Source organism: Sinohyriopsis cumingii, chromosome 1 (genome assembly GCF_028554795.1).
Source record: "Sinohyriopsis cumingii isolate HCF-2022 chromosome 1, ASM2855479v2, whole genome shotgun sequence".
Classification (NCBI taxonomy): Eukaryota; Metazoa; Mollusca; class Bivalvia; order Unionida; family Unionidae; genus Sinohyriopsis; species Sinohyriopsis cumingii.
Genome location: NC_142961.1, coordinates 130,174,080 through 130,192,866, shown reverse-complemented (window position 1 = coordinate 130,192,866; position 18,787 = coordinate 130,174,080). Strand labels below are relative to the sequence as shown.

The 18,787-nt window shown below is 34.0% G+C and overlaps 1 protein-coding gene across 1 annotated transcript in view; it reads right to left on the bottom strand.

The window, feature by feature from the left end:
* Positions 1–17,937: 17,937 nt before the first annotated feature.
* Positions 17,938–18,787, bottom strand: part of LOC149807855 (type-2 ice-structuring protein-like) — a 7,083-nt gene continuing 6,233 nt past the window's right edge. Inside the window, exon 3 of the mRNA XM_089971385.1 lies at positions 17,938–18,265. Within this exon, the coding sequence (XP_089827511.1) occupies positions 18,039–18,265 (227 nt within the window). The 3' untranslated portion in view covers positions 17,938–18,038. The remainder of the gene's footprint in view (positions 18,266–18,787) is intronic.

Below are 18,787 nucleotides of genomic sequence, written 5' to 3'. Positions count from 1 at the left end.
ATATATATATATAATTATATATGTGTGTCTGTGTGTGTTTGTGTGAATTAGTAAGCATGATTTCCTCATTTATGAATTTAGTTTCGACTTAAATAAATACATAAAGAAAATGGCTGTCTTATACAGATAATACTTATGGACAGAGTGATTTGATATCTGAATGCGTTTGATATCTTTCCGCAAAAGGATGTCACATGAATATGTGTTCTAACAGATAATTAGCTATATAATCAGTTTTATTTCTAAATGGGAGAATAGCTAATTTATGACAAATTTGTACACTCTATGAAGCACCTTATGACTTGAAAGAAACAACCCTTAGTATTGACTCTGCGAGAATGCCACTTTTGCTAAGCTTTATACACACATCTTGCCCTTCATGAAATATGGATCACATATAATAAAATGACTCATATCCTACCAATCATCGATAGATAGATAGATAGATAGATATATATATAGATAGGTAGGTAGATATATATATATATATATATATATATATATATATATATATATATATATATATAGAGAGAGAGAGAGAGAGAGAGAGAGAGAGAGAGAGAGAGAGAGAGATAGAGAGAGAGAGAGAGAGAGAGAGAGAGAGAGAGAGAAGGAGGGAGGGAGAGAGATGATGTAATTTTGATCAGCTTACATGAGCCCATAAACATTTTGTATTTGTGTTTAGTCTGTTCGTTTTCAGGGATAAATATCTGCAAAAGATGTCAGCCAAACACACACACACACACATATATATATATATATATATATATATATATATATATATATATATGTATCTGGATCACAGATAATAAAATTACTCATATTCTACCACTTATACATAGATTTAGAGAGAGAGAGTGAGAGAGAGAGCGGGAGAGAGAGGGAAGGAAGGAGGGAGAGAGACCATTATTGTTGATCAGCTTCCATAAGCCCATAAACATTTTGTAGTTATGTTTTGTCTGTTCGTTTTCAGGGATTAATATCTGCAAAAGATGTCAACTAAACATATATATATAATTTTTCGCTCGATATAGATTATGTATATAAAATGAACAATGGCATCAATATGATAAGAATCTGATAGTATAAATTACTCTGCACTATTAACAGAATATATCCAAAGCAGATTTATATCCTGTTATCAATGACAGCTTTATTTTGCATAAAATACTGATGGATATACCGATTGCAGGTATATCAATTGACACATAAAAATAATCTGTAACATACATTATCAAATGTTTACCGTGGAGATCCCTTTAAAAAGAAGTGTATAAATTTAAATAATATTTAATGTCCTTATCTGACATGAAACACCGATCTTTAGATGGATGATTTTGTTCTGCCCCTGGTGGAGTGAGTGGAATATTTTTGCACTGGTTGTTCATGGTGTGTGATTAATTAGAGAATTATTGCATCAGCTCGAAGAAAATCGTTAGTTTTAGTGCGCATACGGCTGTTATTCAGTGCACTGTGTATGCATTGTCGTGAAAGTAAATATTTGACCAACAAATGTCGCTTGAATGGATGTTTGTTTTCCCCGAGATATCGCATATATTATATGACGACTCGGTGGGAAATGTCTGCAGACGAATATAGTTATTTTACGTCGTCGTGTTTGGGTGATTAGCGACTGTTTGTGAGAATGTGATGTCGGAGGCTTGTCAGAAGTAAATGATTGAAACTTGCCACGGTTTACGTAGAGAAATGTTGGCAGCCAATGGGAATCAGCAACGCTCTAACCGCAGTATGTTCGTCTTGGTAGAAGGAGGTGCCTGTGTGTTGGACCGGTTATTGTTAACCTGCTGGTTATATGGGAGATATTGTATTCATAGCCTTTGCTACCTCTGGCAGAAGCTGGCCATAGTCTTTTCTTTTAAATGAGCTCGTTGATAAGTTTCTTGTTTGTTTGAATGGACTTATAACCTGCCATTAATATAAGAAAATGTGCTGCCTTCAAATGTTATATAGATTATTGGTTTGTTAGTAAACACTATTAATGATGTAATCAAATCAGATGTTTTGTTTACATTTTATATATTGTTGTATACCAACACTGTTATGTAACTGTTCCAAAATAAAACATTTATGAGAATAATTATCACAAATTTGGTTATAATGTAAAAAGGTTCATCGTTTAAGCTTCTTTCAAAATTAATTTATGCTTGTTCTTATTATCATTCTTACAACTATTACAATTTTAACAACAGTACTGCCATAACGAAAAGCAAAAAATATGATTGTAATGCTGTTAGCATTTGAAGTGATATTTTTAGTAAGGTCACCAACAATCATAAGCAACTTTGATGAGCGGAACTCACAGCCCATGGACCATTCTCATTATTATTATCATCATTATTGTTAGTATTATTATTGTTATTGTTATCATTGTTATTATTATTATCATTATTATTATTATTATTATTATTATTATTATTGCTGTTATTATTGTTATTAGCAGAAGCAGCTATAATAGTAGTAGATGTCGTTGTTTATGCATTTTTTAAAAATAAATCCATCCAATCTTTTAGTTCTTACTAATATTCAAGCTACTTGGAGACACCGTGATTTGGGCCCATTATTCACCTTTTAGCAAAGTTTGGATAAAGGTATCGCTACACAAATAAATACATCGAGAATAAGGAAGTGAGAATGTACCGTATGCATTGATAAGAAAATATGTCTATACTGATTTGCAATGTCGAGAGCCATTCCAGAGGTTGAACTGACTTGATTGGAAGAGATCAAAATCAAAGGATTGAGTATAAATTGTTTCCTGGTACATGATCATAACAACCTCACATAAAATCTGTATTTGTTATTCTGACCATAATTTTCTCTAGAGACAACATGCTCCACTGAAGCACATTTATGTAAATCTTCCACTTCAACTACTTTTCGCCATCAATACGCTTAACGCTTAAAAGTCATGTACTTGTTTTAACTAAATAAACCTCTTTAAAGAACGGATATTGCAATACTTGCAGGTATAAATGTAATAATTTGCTTGTTAAAGAATACAACGAGAACACATCTGTCTTTCACCGAGTGTATATAACACACATCGAATTTTCTTTCGAGACATTACTATTTTGTACCTAAAAACATTCAGTCAAGTTAAGTGACGCAAAGCCTACCCATAACCTCTACAATTTATTTCATTCTCAAAAAGGATAGCATGCGGATTCACCCTGTATGTGTACACATTGCTACAGGGATATTAAAAGTTGTCATTTTAGTGCAAATTGACGTTTTTGGGAAATTGCATTCTCCTTTTAAAAGATTTTAATTTTACACATATGATAATTTTTGTCAAACCAGCAAACATTCACAACGCCTTCTAACTTACGGACCTCTTTTTAATGTCCTATCTAGGGATGGTTAGAGTATGAAAAGACGTGTTTCTTGAGCTTCACAGACATTATGATACGTCTGAAGCGAACGCATCTACAACAACCAAAACACAAAGAATAGTATCGTTCAATGATATGTGGTATAGGAGATTTCCGGATAATAGTTCTTTGGGTTTGATCAACAAATCAGTATCTGGTGTTGTCAGGAAATTAAAGAAAGTACAGTTATAAGAACCAAAGGATACCAGGTTGTCATGTTATAAGTAAGGAACAATAGCCAGATTGCAACATGTATATGCTAGACCCTGAGGCTAATTATTCGCTTCATAAATGTTGCGGGTGTCAGCCTTGCGAACAATGAGTGTCAAAGCGATGTGTAGACAGCTGGCCGGCCGGCTTATGTTACGACAGTGTAAGCCGACATCATAAGGACGGGTGGGAAACCAGTTGTATATAACATGGATATAGGAACTTGTTAATGGCGCCTTATTTGGCAGCGTGCGATTCATAGGTAAGTGGCATGAAATGCCGGTGTTGGGCTCAAAGGAACATCAAGTGTGAGTCGTAAATCCACCCTTGACAGACTGCCGGGGAGGGGCAATGTCTGCTAATTATGTAGATCATGGCTGAATCGACATCCACTCGGATTTGAGCAAGGCGTGGCAACCATTGGAATCGCAAGTTTAAATCTAGTGTCTTGAAACTAATCGCCAGTAGTCGCTAAACCATATATAAGGAAGTTATAAGCTACTCCAACGTCATTCGAAATTGGCGGGAAACATTGTTATTCTGGGAATTACAAAGGAACTTCGGACAGGACGCTTTAAGGGACCGGAGGAGCTGTATGAGACAGAGAAGGGAAATACCCTGGAACAGTTGGTCCCGAGTCTCTGGGAGACAAGAAAAGGAAAGAACGGAAATGGAGGAAGTGGAAGGGTGAAGGACGTGGTTGTTGGACTGAAGGGGTACTAGGTACCAGGCAAGAAATACTACAGATGAGCAGAAACACAGGAGAGGAGGAAAATCTGTCACACTAAAAGTCAGACCATGAAATAGGCCGTCACTTGGTCGAGTGAAAGACGAGTGATAGGGTTTTGAATATTGAATCTCATTTGCGGAAGGACTATCTGTAATTGAATGGCATTACATTTGTTGTTTATTTGAATTTCACCTTTTGTTTATTCAATAATTTAGCTGTCGGCATCGCTGAGTGGGGGTCGGAGCTTTGCATCTCTATCACTACTTCAATTTCAAACAAAAACGAGCCAGGGTTGGTCTTCTGTAATAATTAAAGATAATACTGGGAACACGCCACCCCAACCTAAGGTAGACTACGAGACCTTTACACCTTTAAGTAAGCTTCAGCTTCAGAAGGAAATGCTGGAAATGAAAATACATATTTTTGGTCAAAAGAGGTTTAACACTTATATATAAAATTTCTTAATCAGCACGAAGCAAATGAAACATAATAATCAATACTGCAGTAGACGTGGAATCTTTATTCTAGACAGCAACGCTGATGGTCCAGAATGTTTGAAGCAGTACAATATCCCGGCACCCAGCTGTTACGTGTTTATTTTTCCTTAACATGTAAATTTGTCTGGACCACCCTCAGCAGTCTTCGTCGTTTAGACCAACTGGAGATCACGTGTTTTGTTGCGACAAAAACGTGAACCTTGTATGCGTTAGATCGCATATCATTATTCATGACAGTGTCGAGTTCGTCATGGTCAAATGTCAGCTATTCGGGGGATATGTCCTGTGCGATCGCGTTGAAATTTATTTCCTCAGATACACAAATATTTTCAAGACCTTAGGTTTTCGTATTTAGCTGCCTTGTAACGAAAGCCCAGGTTACACGAAGCTAGCATCAATATTTTGCCGGCATGCTATATCAACGTCTATTACCAGAACGTCATTGAGGTTACTATAAAGTCCCAGTGTATTACCCTGACGGCAACCATTTCGTTCAAGTCTACTATCGTCATGTTTGACCGGTTTGCTCTGGATATGAACACATTGGACTCAGAATTAAAAGTACATTTGGATAATTGTTTGACGTCTGCCGCTTCCGCCGTTTTATCCATCTGCAGCATTACACCTTCGCTTTTGTTTATATGCATAATCCTGACCCGTGATGCCCATGGTTTCTATCGACCTCATGTTTAGGTCAAGAGCAAACCGGTTTTGACATAATACGCCAGCTTCAAGAAATGGTGCTGTTGTGTCTTTGAGAGACTCCGTCGCAATTAATTAGTTGTCTTGTTCACACTGACGATACCTCGGCTACCCCAGTCATAGATCTGGTTTGGAATGCCACCAATCATCATGAAAGATGAGTTATTTATTGGGGTGTATATTATTTTCGTATCACGTGCGAACTGGGCTCACGCCGTCGAATCCAGAAGAGCACAACTATCGATTTGATGGCTTTTGCTATTATGTGCTGACAATTGTTCCTCACAAGGTCCCTTTTTCCTGGCTTGTTGACTTATCATGCGTGCGAGTTCCGACTTCGTTTCAATGTGGAACTCCTGGGAGATACTGCAAATGGCATAGCTCGTCCAATTATTATTTTCTGTTTACCCAATAATCAAGGATAGGCAGTATGAAAGGCCACGCTGGAAGCATGACACATGGTTATATAGGCACATTATAAACGGTATCTAAATCAAGCCGCGATACATAAATCTGACAGGGTTGCCAGTGCAAACACGTATTATAGAAGTGTTTGCGCTCTGTATCCCGCATAGGTTGCATATTGCACAGGAAAGTCATCATTAGTTGAGATTTTTTATCTTGAATAGGCCGGAAAGCAAATCGCAGCTTGTATGCAATCAGGACGACAAGCTAACATAACAATGCCGCCGACGGACTCTCATCACTCCTTTGGCATGGTTCGCAAAATTATAATTGATTACACATTTCCTAAAAATAATGCATCTTTTTCACAAATGAAAATAAAATTGGTAAGAGTCATATAATATTTTGTTTAGGTTTATCGGGGCAGTAAATAACCAGCATAAAAATAAAGATTTTAAAAGAAATGAATTCGGATGAACTGACCTTAGAACGCAAAGTCTAGTAAATGTTATTTAGTCCAAAACTAGTGCATGCCTCTAAGTAGGTGAATAAATATTCATCTCATTCATAGGTGAGTAAATATTCATCTCGTTCATAGGTGAGTAAATATTAATATCCTTCAGATGTGAGTAAACATCAAACTAATGCAATGACTATTCTGATTACCTGATTCAATAACGGAAAAACAGTTGATCACTCATTATTCTTTGTCAGACCATTGTGCGTGTGTATATCGGACAATAAAGCTTTCCCACTTCCGTGACAAGCTTTGTTTGCTTCTTTGTGACCGAAATAACGATGTGTGTCTTAAATATCCGACACGTGACCATAGCGTACTATATTGAACAATGTCCAGTTCGTGTTGGCATCATAGTGAACGGTATATTTAAAAATGAAACATTAGACCCGCTTTGGAATCCCCAGGCTGGCAAAGGTGCCAGACTGTCATTTATATCTCGACGTAGGCTACCTAATAGATAATCGTTCTTAGTTGTTTAGGCCGCATAGGACTTTTTAAAAGATATAATTGTGTACGCTTTAGGGGGTGCCATTATGCATAGTAGCCGCAGTTCAGCGTAATGTACTGTATGTATATACGAGAATGAAAACATGTCGCGGTTTGTCCCTAGTAGCACTACCAGCATCCTCTCATCAATCAGACGACAGCAATCGACCATCCTTCTGACGATGCAGTATCTCATCATCTAAATGACTTCAGAAGGATGTTGAACGCTTCGTTATCTACAAACAGGTCCATACCTTAATGACTGACCATTAAAGTTATGAGAAGAATGCAAGTTGGGGAAAGTGCAAGGGGGCATGGACCGGGATTTTAATTGTATATTCTTTATTAATAATTAGATAAATTTGTTCTCCGTTGATATAATGGATATAATAATTGATTTAATTTGTATGAATCAGAGCAAGAACATATACTACTAGCTATTCGAGAGCCAGAAATAATTTTCTATCAGTATGTCTGACAGGACCACAACTACCGAGAACTATAAAGTACATTCTTCCCTTGGCTACCCCCACCTCTTAAACCATGAACCCAATGTGTCCGCAAAAGTCATCTTGCATTTGTTTTAAAGTTTTATAAATATGCTAACTGTTATTATAAATGTTGGGCGGATTGTTACATGGATAACGTTTATAATACTAATGACCAGGAGTATCAAAAACAAAAAACGTTTCTCCTGTTGAGGATTTTTATTTATGTGAAAATTTAATAATAAATAGTTAAGTACAGCTTAAGATATCATTATATTTTGGGGTTTTCTGACATTAAAAATAGTTGCTGTTTTTCATATAATCATTTCTTATTTTAAGCAAATAATGTAACAGATGTTAAGTTCAGGAAACATCTTAATTTTGAAATATGAATTCACTGCCTCAAGTTCAATGCATGTATATATTGTATCCAATATATTGTATCCAGTTATAGAATCAAAGGATAGGTTTGTCAGGAATTATTTGTAAAAAGAAAATTTGCCAACTAACAGTGTAAAAATAGTAAGTGATTTTTTTAAGGCAAACAATAAAAACTACGAAGAATAAAAGAATCCACCGAAGATGTACTTAAAATGCCACTACTAATTTCAAAAGCTTTCTATTAAAAAATTATTCTGGGCATAATATTTTTTTAACAGTCAATTGCATCAGTTAGTAAAGTTTTTGTTTTGATGCATTGCTAAAAAATATTTTGTCAATAAGTAGTTTGTACCTTAGGTAGGGTTTAGTGGCACGTCAGCACAATACTGGCTTTATTCTGACCATTAAAAAATAAGGTTCTAAACATGTAAATCTAATGTAAATCTAATCGTTGTATTAATCATGGGAAGTAGTAGATTGTATCCGAATGTTACTCATTTGTTCTTAAACAGTTCCCTACTAACTTTCTTCTATAAATTGCTCCACTGCCGTTTACACAACTCGTGCCTTCTTTACTTTGAAGTTACATATTTACTTTATAGTATAACCTGTATCTAATGAATCTTTCTTTGGCTAGAATGCAGCTGATAAAACTAAACAAATGCTGCTATAGTGGAACCTTATTTTTGTTTTCTGAAAAAGAACATAGATACTGTATGCTGTCTGTTATCTAATAGGCTTCAGGTTTGTCAGTGGACATTCTTAATCAGTTAATTAAACTCAAACTGTTATTTGAAGTTTAGATACAGCTCAATATCATACGTGTTTCATAAATATTCATCGAATACATCTTAGGGAATAATAAGATATCGTTCCCCAGATAATGAAAACAATATAATTTATTAAAATGTTTCACATCTAGTCCCATAGTTCTAAACGCGACGTTTTGAATACATACAATTAATATAGTGAAAGTACCCAGGGATATATCTCTATTTTAGTGCAATAATAAGAAGAAGACGAGAAGAAAATAGAAGAAGAATTATTTTTGTTTGTTAAAATATAAATCAAAAGATGAAAATCAGTCACAAAAACGATATGATGACGAAAATCCTCTTTCTGATTATCATGATGACAACTATAACAAAATTATGATCAAAATAAGAGACCGAAACAGATATGTGTTTTAAATCCATACTATATCTGGCAGCTAAGAAAAGGCTAAATTCTATTATAAACTGGATAATAATCCTTTGGCTCGGCTGCTGAATAACATATACAATATGTTGTTGCCTTACTTATATTGTTCTCCTATATCATTACATTTAGGAAACATGTTTCAACGTCAAGAATTACATTGGACGTTCAAAACAGTACAAGCAGGGGACGCGTACAAATCGTTACTCGAAATATCATTGGTGTTGTTGTCCATTCATGCAATCAGTTAAAATTATGTATTTCTTTACACTTGTATTTCATAGAATTTGGCAGTAATGTGCTGGTAATGAATCGGCAGGAAAATAGTTTTATGTTACATTTCGCTGGCATTGTCCTACAGAAGTAAAATCTTTAGCACAGCTAGTATTGGGAAAAATGGACAATAACATCCCAAAGATGACTTTGCTTGTGTATAACCATAAAACACAAATTCGGATGTGGATGTTTCCAAAGCTGGTTGCCTGGAAATGAAGAGTAAGAATATTTAATGAACCATAAAATATATATTCATGTTATCTGTAACCAGGTTTACTTTCTGTTTGTCGTGATTTAAAATGTGAATTTCTGAAATTTCACGACTATGTAGACATGCTTGCTTAACATAACAAAGTCGGTTATTGAAACGTACTCTTGCTGGTAGTAGTTCTCTCTAAGACGAACGTCCAATTAACGATAACTCTATACGGTTGGTCAGCGGTCACTTGCAGGGAAACAACTAATTCTAATGTAGTTTCTCGCTTACTCTGTCAAATGGTGACAACCGAATTATATATAGGGAATATGGGCTCGTGTGTGCAGGCAAGGCGATGGATGCCGTGTATCTGCTGGCATAGGTTCGAATCTCCGTATAGTACGAATTAAAAAGTTCTCTGACCGGTATGATAGTATTATTTGTATTAAAATATTAATTCTACCTACTATTATCAATCATTCTTCTAAAGAAATCCAGGGATAGCACTTCCCGTTCTGTCTGGTGTACATTTACAATTCTCTATAATTAATTATATATACCTTGATTATTTCATAGGAATCGGGAATAACTGTGTAGGTACATGATAATTAAATGCTAGGTCGTCATGCGAGTGTGTCTGCTACACACGAGTGCATATAACACCGCTTGAGTAACATCATTTATTGATGATGTGTGCTTAGTCGTGAGGGAATATGGGATTGTGTGTGCAGACAAGGCGATGGGTGATATTTTTGGGCAGGACCTGGATTCGAATCTCAGTAGAGTACGAATAAAAAAGTATCTAACCTGTGTGATAGTAGTATTTGTATTAATATATTAATTTTGCCTACTATTATCAAGTATTCTTCTATATAAATCCAGCGATTTATGGTGTACATTTATAATTCTCTCTCTCTCTCTCTCTCTCTCTCTCTCTCTCTCTCTCTCTCTATATATATATATATATATATATATATATATATATATATATATATGCACGAAACGTCGATGTAGTGTCGGCCCTAATTTTAGTTGCTAATATTCAATATGAACTATTGCTCAAATATCCTTATGAGTAGACTCCACTCTGTTTGTCCTGTTAAACCGATAATCTTTAATCTTGTCTGGTGTGACTCACTCTGTAGTCACCGCAAATTCCACGTAGAACATAAACGTGAAACGTTTGTGGAAGAAGCACATCAGAACAATAATCATCGAGATCAAATTATTCTAAAGGTTTCCCTTTCGACAGTGCATTTTGGTTTGAACTGCTGCTGTTCTGCATCATTCAACTAAACACAACGAAACTACTTCAATTATGCATGCACAGGAAGAAGAACTCGATAATGCTGCCATCGATAATTTGATATCTTATTTCGTGTATACGATTCATATTACACCTTTCGTCTTTTGTACAGCTAATACTTAATTTAGTAAACCTTTCTCTTGATTGACGCTGGTGCAAATAGTCCAGTACTGTCGGACATATATTAACATTGTATGTGCATTGTACGCCATTCTCCTCTTCCAGCCGATGATTTCTATATGAAGTTGAAAAAGACAGAAAATGAGTGGAAATTCATCATTGGTCTATATAATCGATAGTACGCAATTGTTACAATATTTATATATGGTAACTATTACGCCATGAGCGAATCACAACTTGATATACCAATGCTCTAGGTATATCAATTTACTTTATACCAACACTTTTATATATATATATATATATATATATATATATATATATATATATATATATATATATATATATATATATATATATATATATATATATATGTAAAGTAATTACGCTGATCACTGATTTACCACGAGATGTATACATTTTGTCGAGTTCATTTAAATTAAAAATTTATACGACGATTGGTATATCAAAGATACAGCGTATATACTATACATATATTGTATTTATATCACATGCAAATACTCATCCTTTTATTTCCAGTGCAGTTGTTATTAAGACAACTGTGTTTTAACGGAATGTATGAACTCTGCACATACCTCTCCAGTGTGTCCGCTACAAAATTTAGTTCTTAACCTTATGTGAGTAATAGCAACGTCTGTGCATAGAGAAAGGTTGCTTCTTTTAGTTTTTGAACTTTCATTGTCACTCATATTGATTAAATAAATATAAGACAGTTATGATTTAAGCAAAAAAGAAAATGGTTTAAATAAAGAATGTGGAGCACTACAAACACAGTATACTTAACTGCTTGAACAGTGAACGCGCTGTCTTACACATTCCTGGGAGCATATTCAAACGAGTTGGAAATACGACCTATAAACTAAGATAAAGGATATACCAGGAAGGGATAATTCAATCATGTTAATGTACTTACAGTTCATTTAAGTCATTATTCTTTATTATGATTTAGTTATTATTGCTACTAACCATACAATTATTTATACCACCACTTTATAACTTTCTCCTTTCCGTTGCTTCGGGTGACCAAATTTTGCCTTCATTCATGGGTCCAGAGACATCGTCGCATGACACAGACGAAAATCCACCACGCTCGTATTTTAACGTATTTTCGCTGGTGTCTTTCTACGAAGGTCGATCCATCGCTCAATCGAGAGAGATGGAGACACTGTGTAAAAGATGCTGACAGTCAGTACGAGAGAGAGAGAGAGAGAGAGAGAGAGAGAGATAGAGCGAGAATGTGGTGGTTGGGTTTAGGTGACTTACCATTAAGAGAATTTTAATATTAGATAATCTGTTTAGACCTATTTTAGCAGGTTTTATAATACATGAAAAAAAAAAGAAACTAACAAAGCATTATATAGATTACCGTATGTTTGTTCCTCCTTTTTAAAAATAAATATACCGAACAATTTTTGACATGCTACTGCAACATTGTACATCTGGTATTGTAAACACTATCAAAATCGCATGGAACATGTACACCTAACCGTTACGAAGTCGCAGGTTCTTGAATGTTTTTTCATGCAAGTTCAGTTTTCTTTTTTCTCCTTCGACATGACATCATCCAGGCATTCAACCAATCAAACAACCTTTTCTGACCTTTGTTATTTGATAGCGAAGAAAATCCATTGCCTGCTTCTTTTGTTTCAAAACTAAATATTTATTATTTATTAAAAATAACATGTGCATTCCCAAGAATTTCCAAGATTCATTTTGAGAAATTATATGACGACGAAATTAGACATTTGTAAGGCAAGATTAATAACACTTACTGAGTACAGTACATATTTTCTCTACTGGAACTGGTCGTCAAGCCTGTTGTAACGCGTACGTGGAAATGGTCTCTTCTCTCCGTTATGCATGAGAGAGAGAGAGAGAGAGAGAGAGAGAGAGAGAGAGAGAGAGAGAGAGAGAGAAGAGGGAGGAAGCAGATGCTAATTGTATCGTTATTTATTACAACACTAATGATTAAACAACGTAAAATTCATAAAAAAATTAGAGAATTTATAAGCGATAGGCTACTGTTGGAACATAACTTAATGTTGAAAAAATACTTACATATGGATATCAATTCCTCATGGGTGGATCACAACTTGGTATACTGTCAGTAATGGTATATCACAATTGCGTGATACCAATACTTTAAAAGTCATGTTGTATGTATGTATATATATATATATATATATATATATATATATATATATATATATATATATATATATATATATATATATATATCTGTGTGTAAGATTACCATGAACTGTCCAGCACTACCAACATGACGGTATGCAGATTTAAAATGTGTTGACGCACGTTATACATATGGGACAAGCGTGAGACCATTTCATGTGTCTAGCTTTAACAATGCAACAGAAGTTCAAATACATTGAATACATACGTACATCTGCATCTAAGTATTTCGACTCTCCTTTGAAATCCCATAGATAATAATGCATTAGTTTGCAGAACAATTTACATCATTTAAATTGATAATAAGATAAAATAATATTTTCTAGCATAGACAACGCTATGAATTAAACTTCAAAATTAAAGCTATTTTGCTGTCTCTTCCATTACATTTAAAATACAACCATGATCAAATTCATGTAAGGGATCTGAAGCAAACACGACCTTTTTGATACAGAGGTATCAAGACTAAATAAAACCAGCACCTGTTTAGCTCAAAAGCTAATATACCGTTCTTGCAAATGAATGCAAATATCCACAATAAACACTAATCTCGCAAAGCGCATGTTTCACCTATGACAACAGGATATCTTAAACAGGACATGTTACTTTAATCACTCGAGATCATGACCTCTATTGGAATAGAATTATGATTCCCCGGTTTCTAGAATTACGTTAAGTCAAGCCTAAAGCCGTGTGGGAATAGTTTTATGTTGGACTTCATGAATAGTTCGCCTTTTCTTTAAAGTTCGAGGTCAGTGCCTCTCGTACCCCAACGATGTAAAATAACATCCTCATCACTAGGAGTGACACCACCGTCAAGGAGGCTCGAACTCTATGTCATTTCTCGATCCATATGAGAGTACCCTTCAATAAATTAGGTATGATTAAGAGCATTCTGACCATCATTTATCACCATATCATAATGTGCTGGTATTCCTGACCAAATTCATTTTCATAAATCTTTTCGTGCCAGTTATATTGTTCAAATATTTCTATTTAAAATTTGATGAAATGTCACGTTTCTATGATTAAAAAATTTTCATGTAAAATTTGGTGAAGATTTGGTTTTCTTTGGTTTGAGTATTTTTTTTTTAAAACTGTTGAAGCATTTGTTTGTTTTATATTTCGTGTTGACAGCCACTCTTAAGTCATTTTTCCCATTACTGTAATTAGAGAACCACTGGAGAGAGAGAGAGAGAGAGAGAGAGAGAGAGAGAGAGAGAGAGAGAGAGAGAGAGAGAAGCATGGGAAATGCAGTCTAGGTTAAAATAATTAGAACACTATTCTCTCTTGAACACAAGTTAATGTTTTGATGCTACCATAAATATTAGATGGGGACCCATTTAAAGACAAAATTTAGTTTTCACATTTTATAAAATTTCTGAGAATTCGATATTGTCAAGAGAGGATTGGAACTTAGTTTTACTTCAATTTAAGAAGTATATCTGTCTTTATATGTATTTTCCTCAGAACTCTATTTCCATATTTAGGATTATTTTGCTTTGTCTTATTCCTTTCCTTGTCTCCCTCCCACTCATCAGAATGAATTGATCTAAAATATGTGAACACTGTTGACCCTCTAGCATATATTTATATAATCGATGGAAAGGTATCATAAATAATGCATAAAGCGAACCCCAAATAGTAAGCTTCAAGTACAAACGTGTCTACACATAGGTTTCCACATGAACTATATGAATTGTTTCAATAGTGCTTATAAATGTTAGCACAATCATAATCATGTTGAACACGAAAGAAAAATCAATCAGGCATTGATTAGTGTCGATTGCAACCAAAATTAAGTAATAATTAAAATTATGGTGCAAATTATTCTACCAAAATAGACTACAAGCCTGCAAACATACACAATCTTCAGTGCAGAAATGAGCAAACATATTATCCAAAATCCTTATAAGTAAATTCAGAATCAGTTAATTCGGTTGTTTAATGATGCTACACTCTGACGCCTGTTGGAGCGTTCTGTTATGTTAAGTACCCCCAAATCATCAACATTCATAATGCTCACCATATCAAGAAATGTGCCTTCAAAAAGAAATGTCACTTCATTTTCGCGTAAAAGCATCAACTAATGTGGCAAAACACACAACCTGAAGCATTATATGTATAATCTATCTTAGCAATAAGTCGCTGTCCTACGATTATTACAAAATTTCGGAACATCTTGTTATCGACGTAGTAATTCAGCTGTTAGTTGAATTGACATATAATAGAGAAACATATTCATGTAATCGAAGGTTTATGTCTGAAAATATATAATAAAAAGAAAATAAACGCTTTTACGTAGACATAAGGAATTATTTCACTCTTGAAGTGGAAAAGTGTTATTTTAAGTGGTTCACCAGTGTGGACAATACAATGTTTCTACTTCACACGTGAAATATATCCTTATATCTACTACAAAAACGTAGGTGCAAAATGAATAATTGATCATAAAATATTAGAGTATATATAATAAATGCAACTTAAAATGATCTCAGTAATGAAACAAAAATACATGAGGATTTTTTTTACCATCATTCCTTTATTCAGATCATTGTAATCAAAAAGGGTTGCTTCTTGATGTTGTTTTATGAAGTGAATCTTGATGCGCCTGTTTAATAATTAGTTAATCTCATCCAGATATTACGATTATCACTGGTCTACATCCAAAATGCTTCCGAAATAAATGTAGTCAAACGTTACCAATTCGAGGTCAATGAGAATGAAAATGATGCTTAAAATTGTTGATTGGCTCCAGTGTTAAAGATATTATATTGGTCAGTATATACGACCCTTCACTTTGGAATGGAGGTGGATAAGTGAGTTATAAAAGGAAAGGATCTCAATTTAAACCAGAAATAACTAAAATACATCTTTGACTGTATCTATTTATAAATCTATGACTGGGTTTGGACAGTATTTGCTTTTGAGGCAAAACAATGAATGATGCAAATAACATTCTTACAGACACTTTCATTTATTGCTAATCGTGGTCCAAAATCGGCCTTTATCAATCCTTTTTCTTTCTGGATACATGCTGAGCCTCAGACAAATTTGTTTTGTCAGAAATCCATGTTTCGTTGGTCTGATAAGTGGTAGGGATCTTTCGACAAATGTTCGACCTAAAAGTGTAACAGATTATTTTCAGTTCCAAATTTCAAGTAATTATTTCAGATGTATGCTGATGCAAGTGATGTAGGGGTTGGTCGAGTACCAGTTAAAAAAGATAAAAATAGTGTCGATCATCTAGTGTTTGTCTCTAAAATATTAAACATGCAGCATATAAATTTTTTCACAGTCGAGAAGGAATATCTCTGGTAATGGTTTTGCAACATTTTTAAGTGTAGATTAGTTCAACTCCTTCTCCGGTTATTGTATTCAGTGATCGCAAACAACTTACTTTCGTTAGCAAGATGCAAAACGAAAATATGTGATTGAGTTTGATGGTACACGATTACAACCCTGACATTAAACATACCGGAGGAAACGACAATGCGATTGCAGCTCCACTCTAATGATTATATAAATACAATATCGTTTCTTTCGTGTATATATTTTGTCAATCATAAGATATATTCCTTTGTATTTTTGATTAGTATAGTATCCTATGTAAGTTTGGCTAATAATTAAAATAAAGCTTTATTGATTTGATTAACACATTATTGTAGGACTTTTTGTAAATTCGTTCCAAAATATTACAGACTACTGGTACATCAGCACATTCAAAACTATTGGAGATTATTCGGAACATTCTTAATTTTTCAACATGTGATGGGACATTTAGGATTATTTGCGATTTAATTCACAATGCTATAAATGTCTCTTAAAGTTTCGCTTTATAATTTAGATGAATAAATTATTTGTATTGGTTTGGTGTATTGATGTTACATAGTTTTAGATTAGCAACAAGATTCATGACATCTTGTATACCACACAAGCATACGAATTTTGTTTATCACGCAATCATACTAATTTGTATACCACAAAATCCTACTATTTTCTATACCCCACAGGAATACTAATTTGCTTTCCACTCAAGCATTTTAATTTTTATACCACACAAGCATACAAATAAGTTTTAAACACAAACGTGCTAATTTGTCTTAAACAAAAGTATACTAATTAATATAAAACACAAGCTTACTGATTTGTCTTAAACACAAGTATACTATTCTTTGTTTTAAACACAGGTATACTAATTAGTATACCACACAAGTATACTGATATGCAATCATTATTTGACTCTATTACACAAATAACCTGGTAATTATCTTATCCATTCTAGCACCTTCAGAAAATACATTTGTTACATCGATTTTATGGGACACTCTTTGTAGCAAACGTTAATATTTCGCATTTCTCTTCTCTAATGTTGCAATTGATTCTGACAAATACAGTTATAATAATTTTTCACTTATTCAGCAGCCACGAAATTGGAATCTTTCCTCCAGAAGTTTGAGTAGAAATCGTTGTAGGACCTTTTCTCAAGGAACCTTATTTCTACTTTATGGATGTATGATTTTCGAGTTCAAACCATGTTGCATTAACATGTACAGTCGAAAACAAATTAGTATTCTTGTGTGGTACGGACAATAGCAATATTGTGTAGTATATATATATATATATATATATATATATATATATATATATATATATATATATATATATATATAGAGAGAGAGAGAGAGAGAGAGAGAGAGAGAGAGAGAGAGAATTATAAATATACACCAGACAGAACGGAAAGTGCTGTGCCTGGTTTCAATACAAGAATGCTTGATAATAATAGGAAGACTTAATATTTAATACAAATAATACTATCATAACGGTCAGATAATTTTTAATTAGTACTTTACGGGGATTCGAACCCAGGTTCAGGTCATTTTTGCAATAGGTTGCAACCTCATCATGAAAATCAATTTTTCTATGCAATTTGACAAATATAATACAACATCACGGAGCAGGGATAATCTACTACATAATAATCAGACCCTCCATACATAAGCATGCAATTCGCTCTTTCTCCACCATTTGGCTTTCCAGGATACCAAACGGGACTTTTCATGTCGATGAGCTCGCTGTCAGCCCATCTCCAGATTCCTTCTTCCTCTTGGTCATTTCCACCGATAAACACATGTGAACCTTTAGGGACTGAAATGTAAAGAAAGGTGGTTTAATGTTTCTTTGATTTTTTAGTTCCATATAAAAGAAAACGAAACGAGTAACTACTCTCGTCCATCATGATTACGTGCTAATTAAGACAACAGACACAACTATTTTCATATCAACGGACCATCTAAAAATACTAGTTAGCTAGATAGCTCAATGTACCCAATATTTTCTGTAGACTGACACAAAGAATGTTTGTTATTGATCTCTGCATTAAGGGATATTGAAAATATTATTTTCTTTTTTAAAGATTTTGTACAGAAAATACAACCTAAAGAATACACTTAGTTTTCTTAACTTTCTACTAGTTTACCTTATAAGAGAAAGACCTATTTTACCATTTTCCTGAGTAAAATTCAAACAAAGAATATCATATGACTGTACTCACTATCACATGTTTTTGTAATAATCATTAACAAATTAATAAATAGTTACAAGTCATTATCAGTGCAAGAGTACGTAGTGGCTCATACATGAGTGCTCGTTTGAAACGAAATCTGTAAG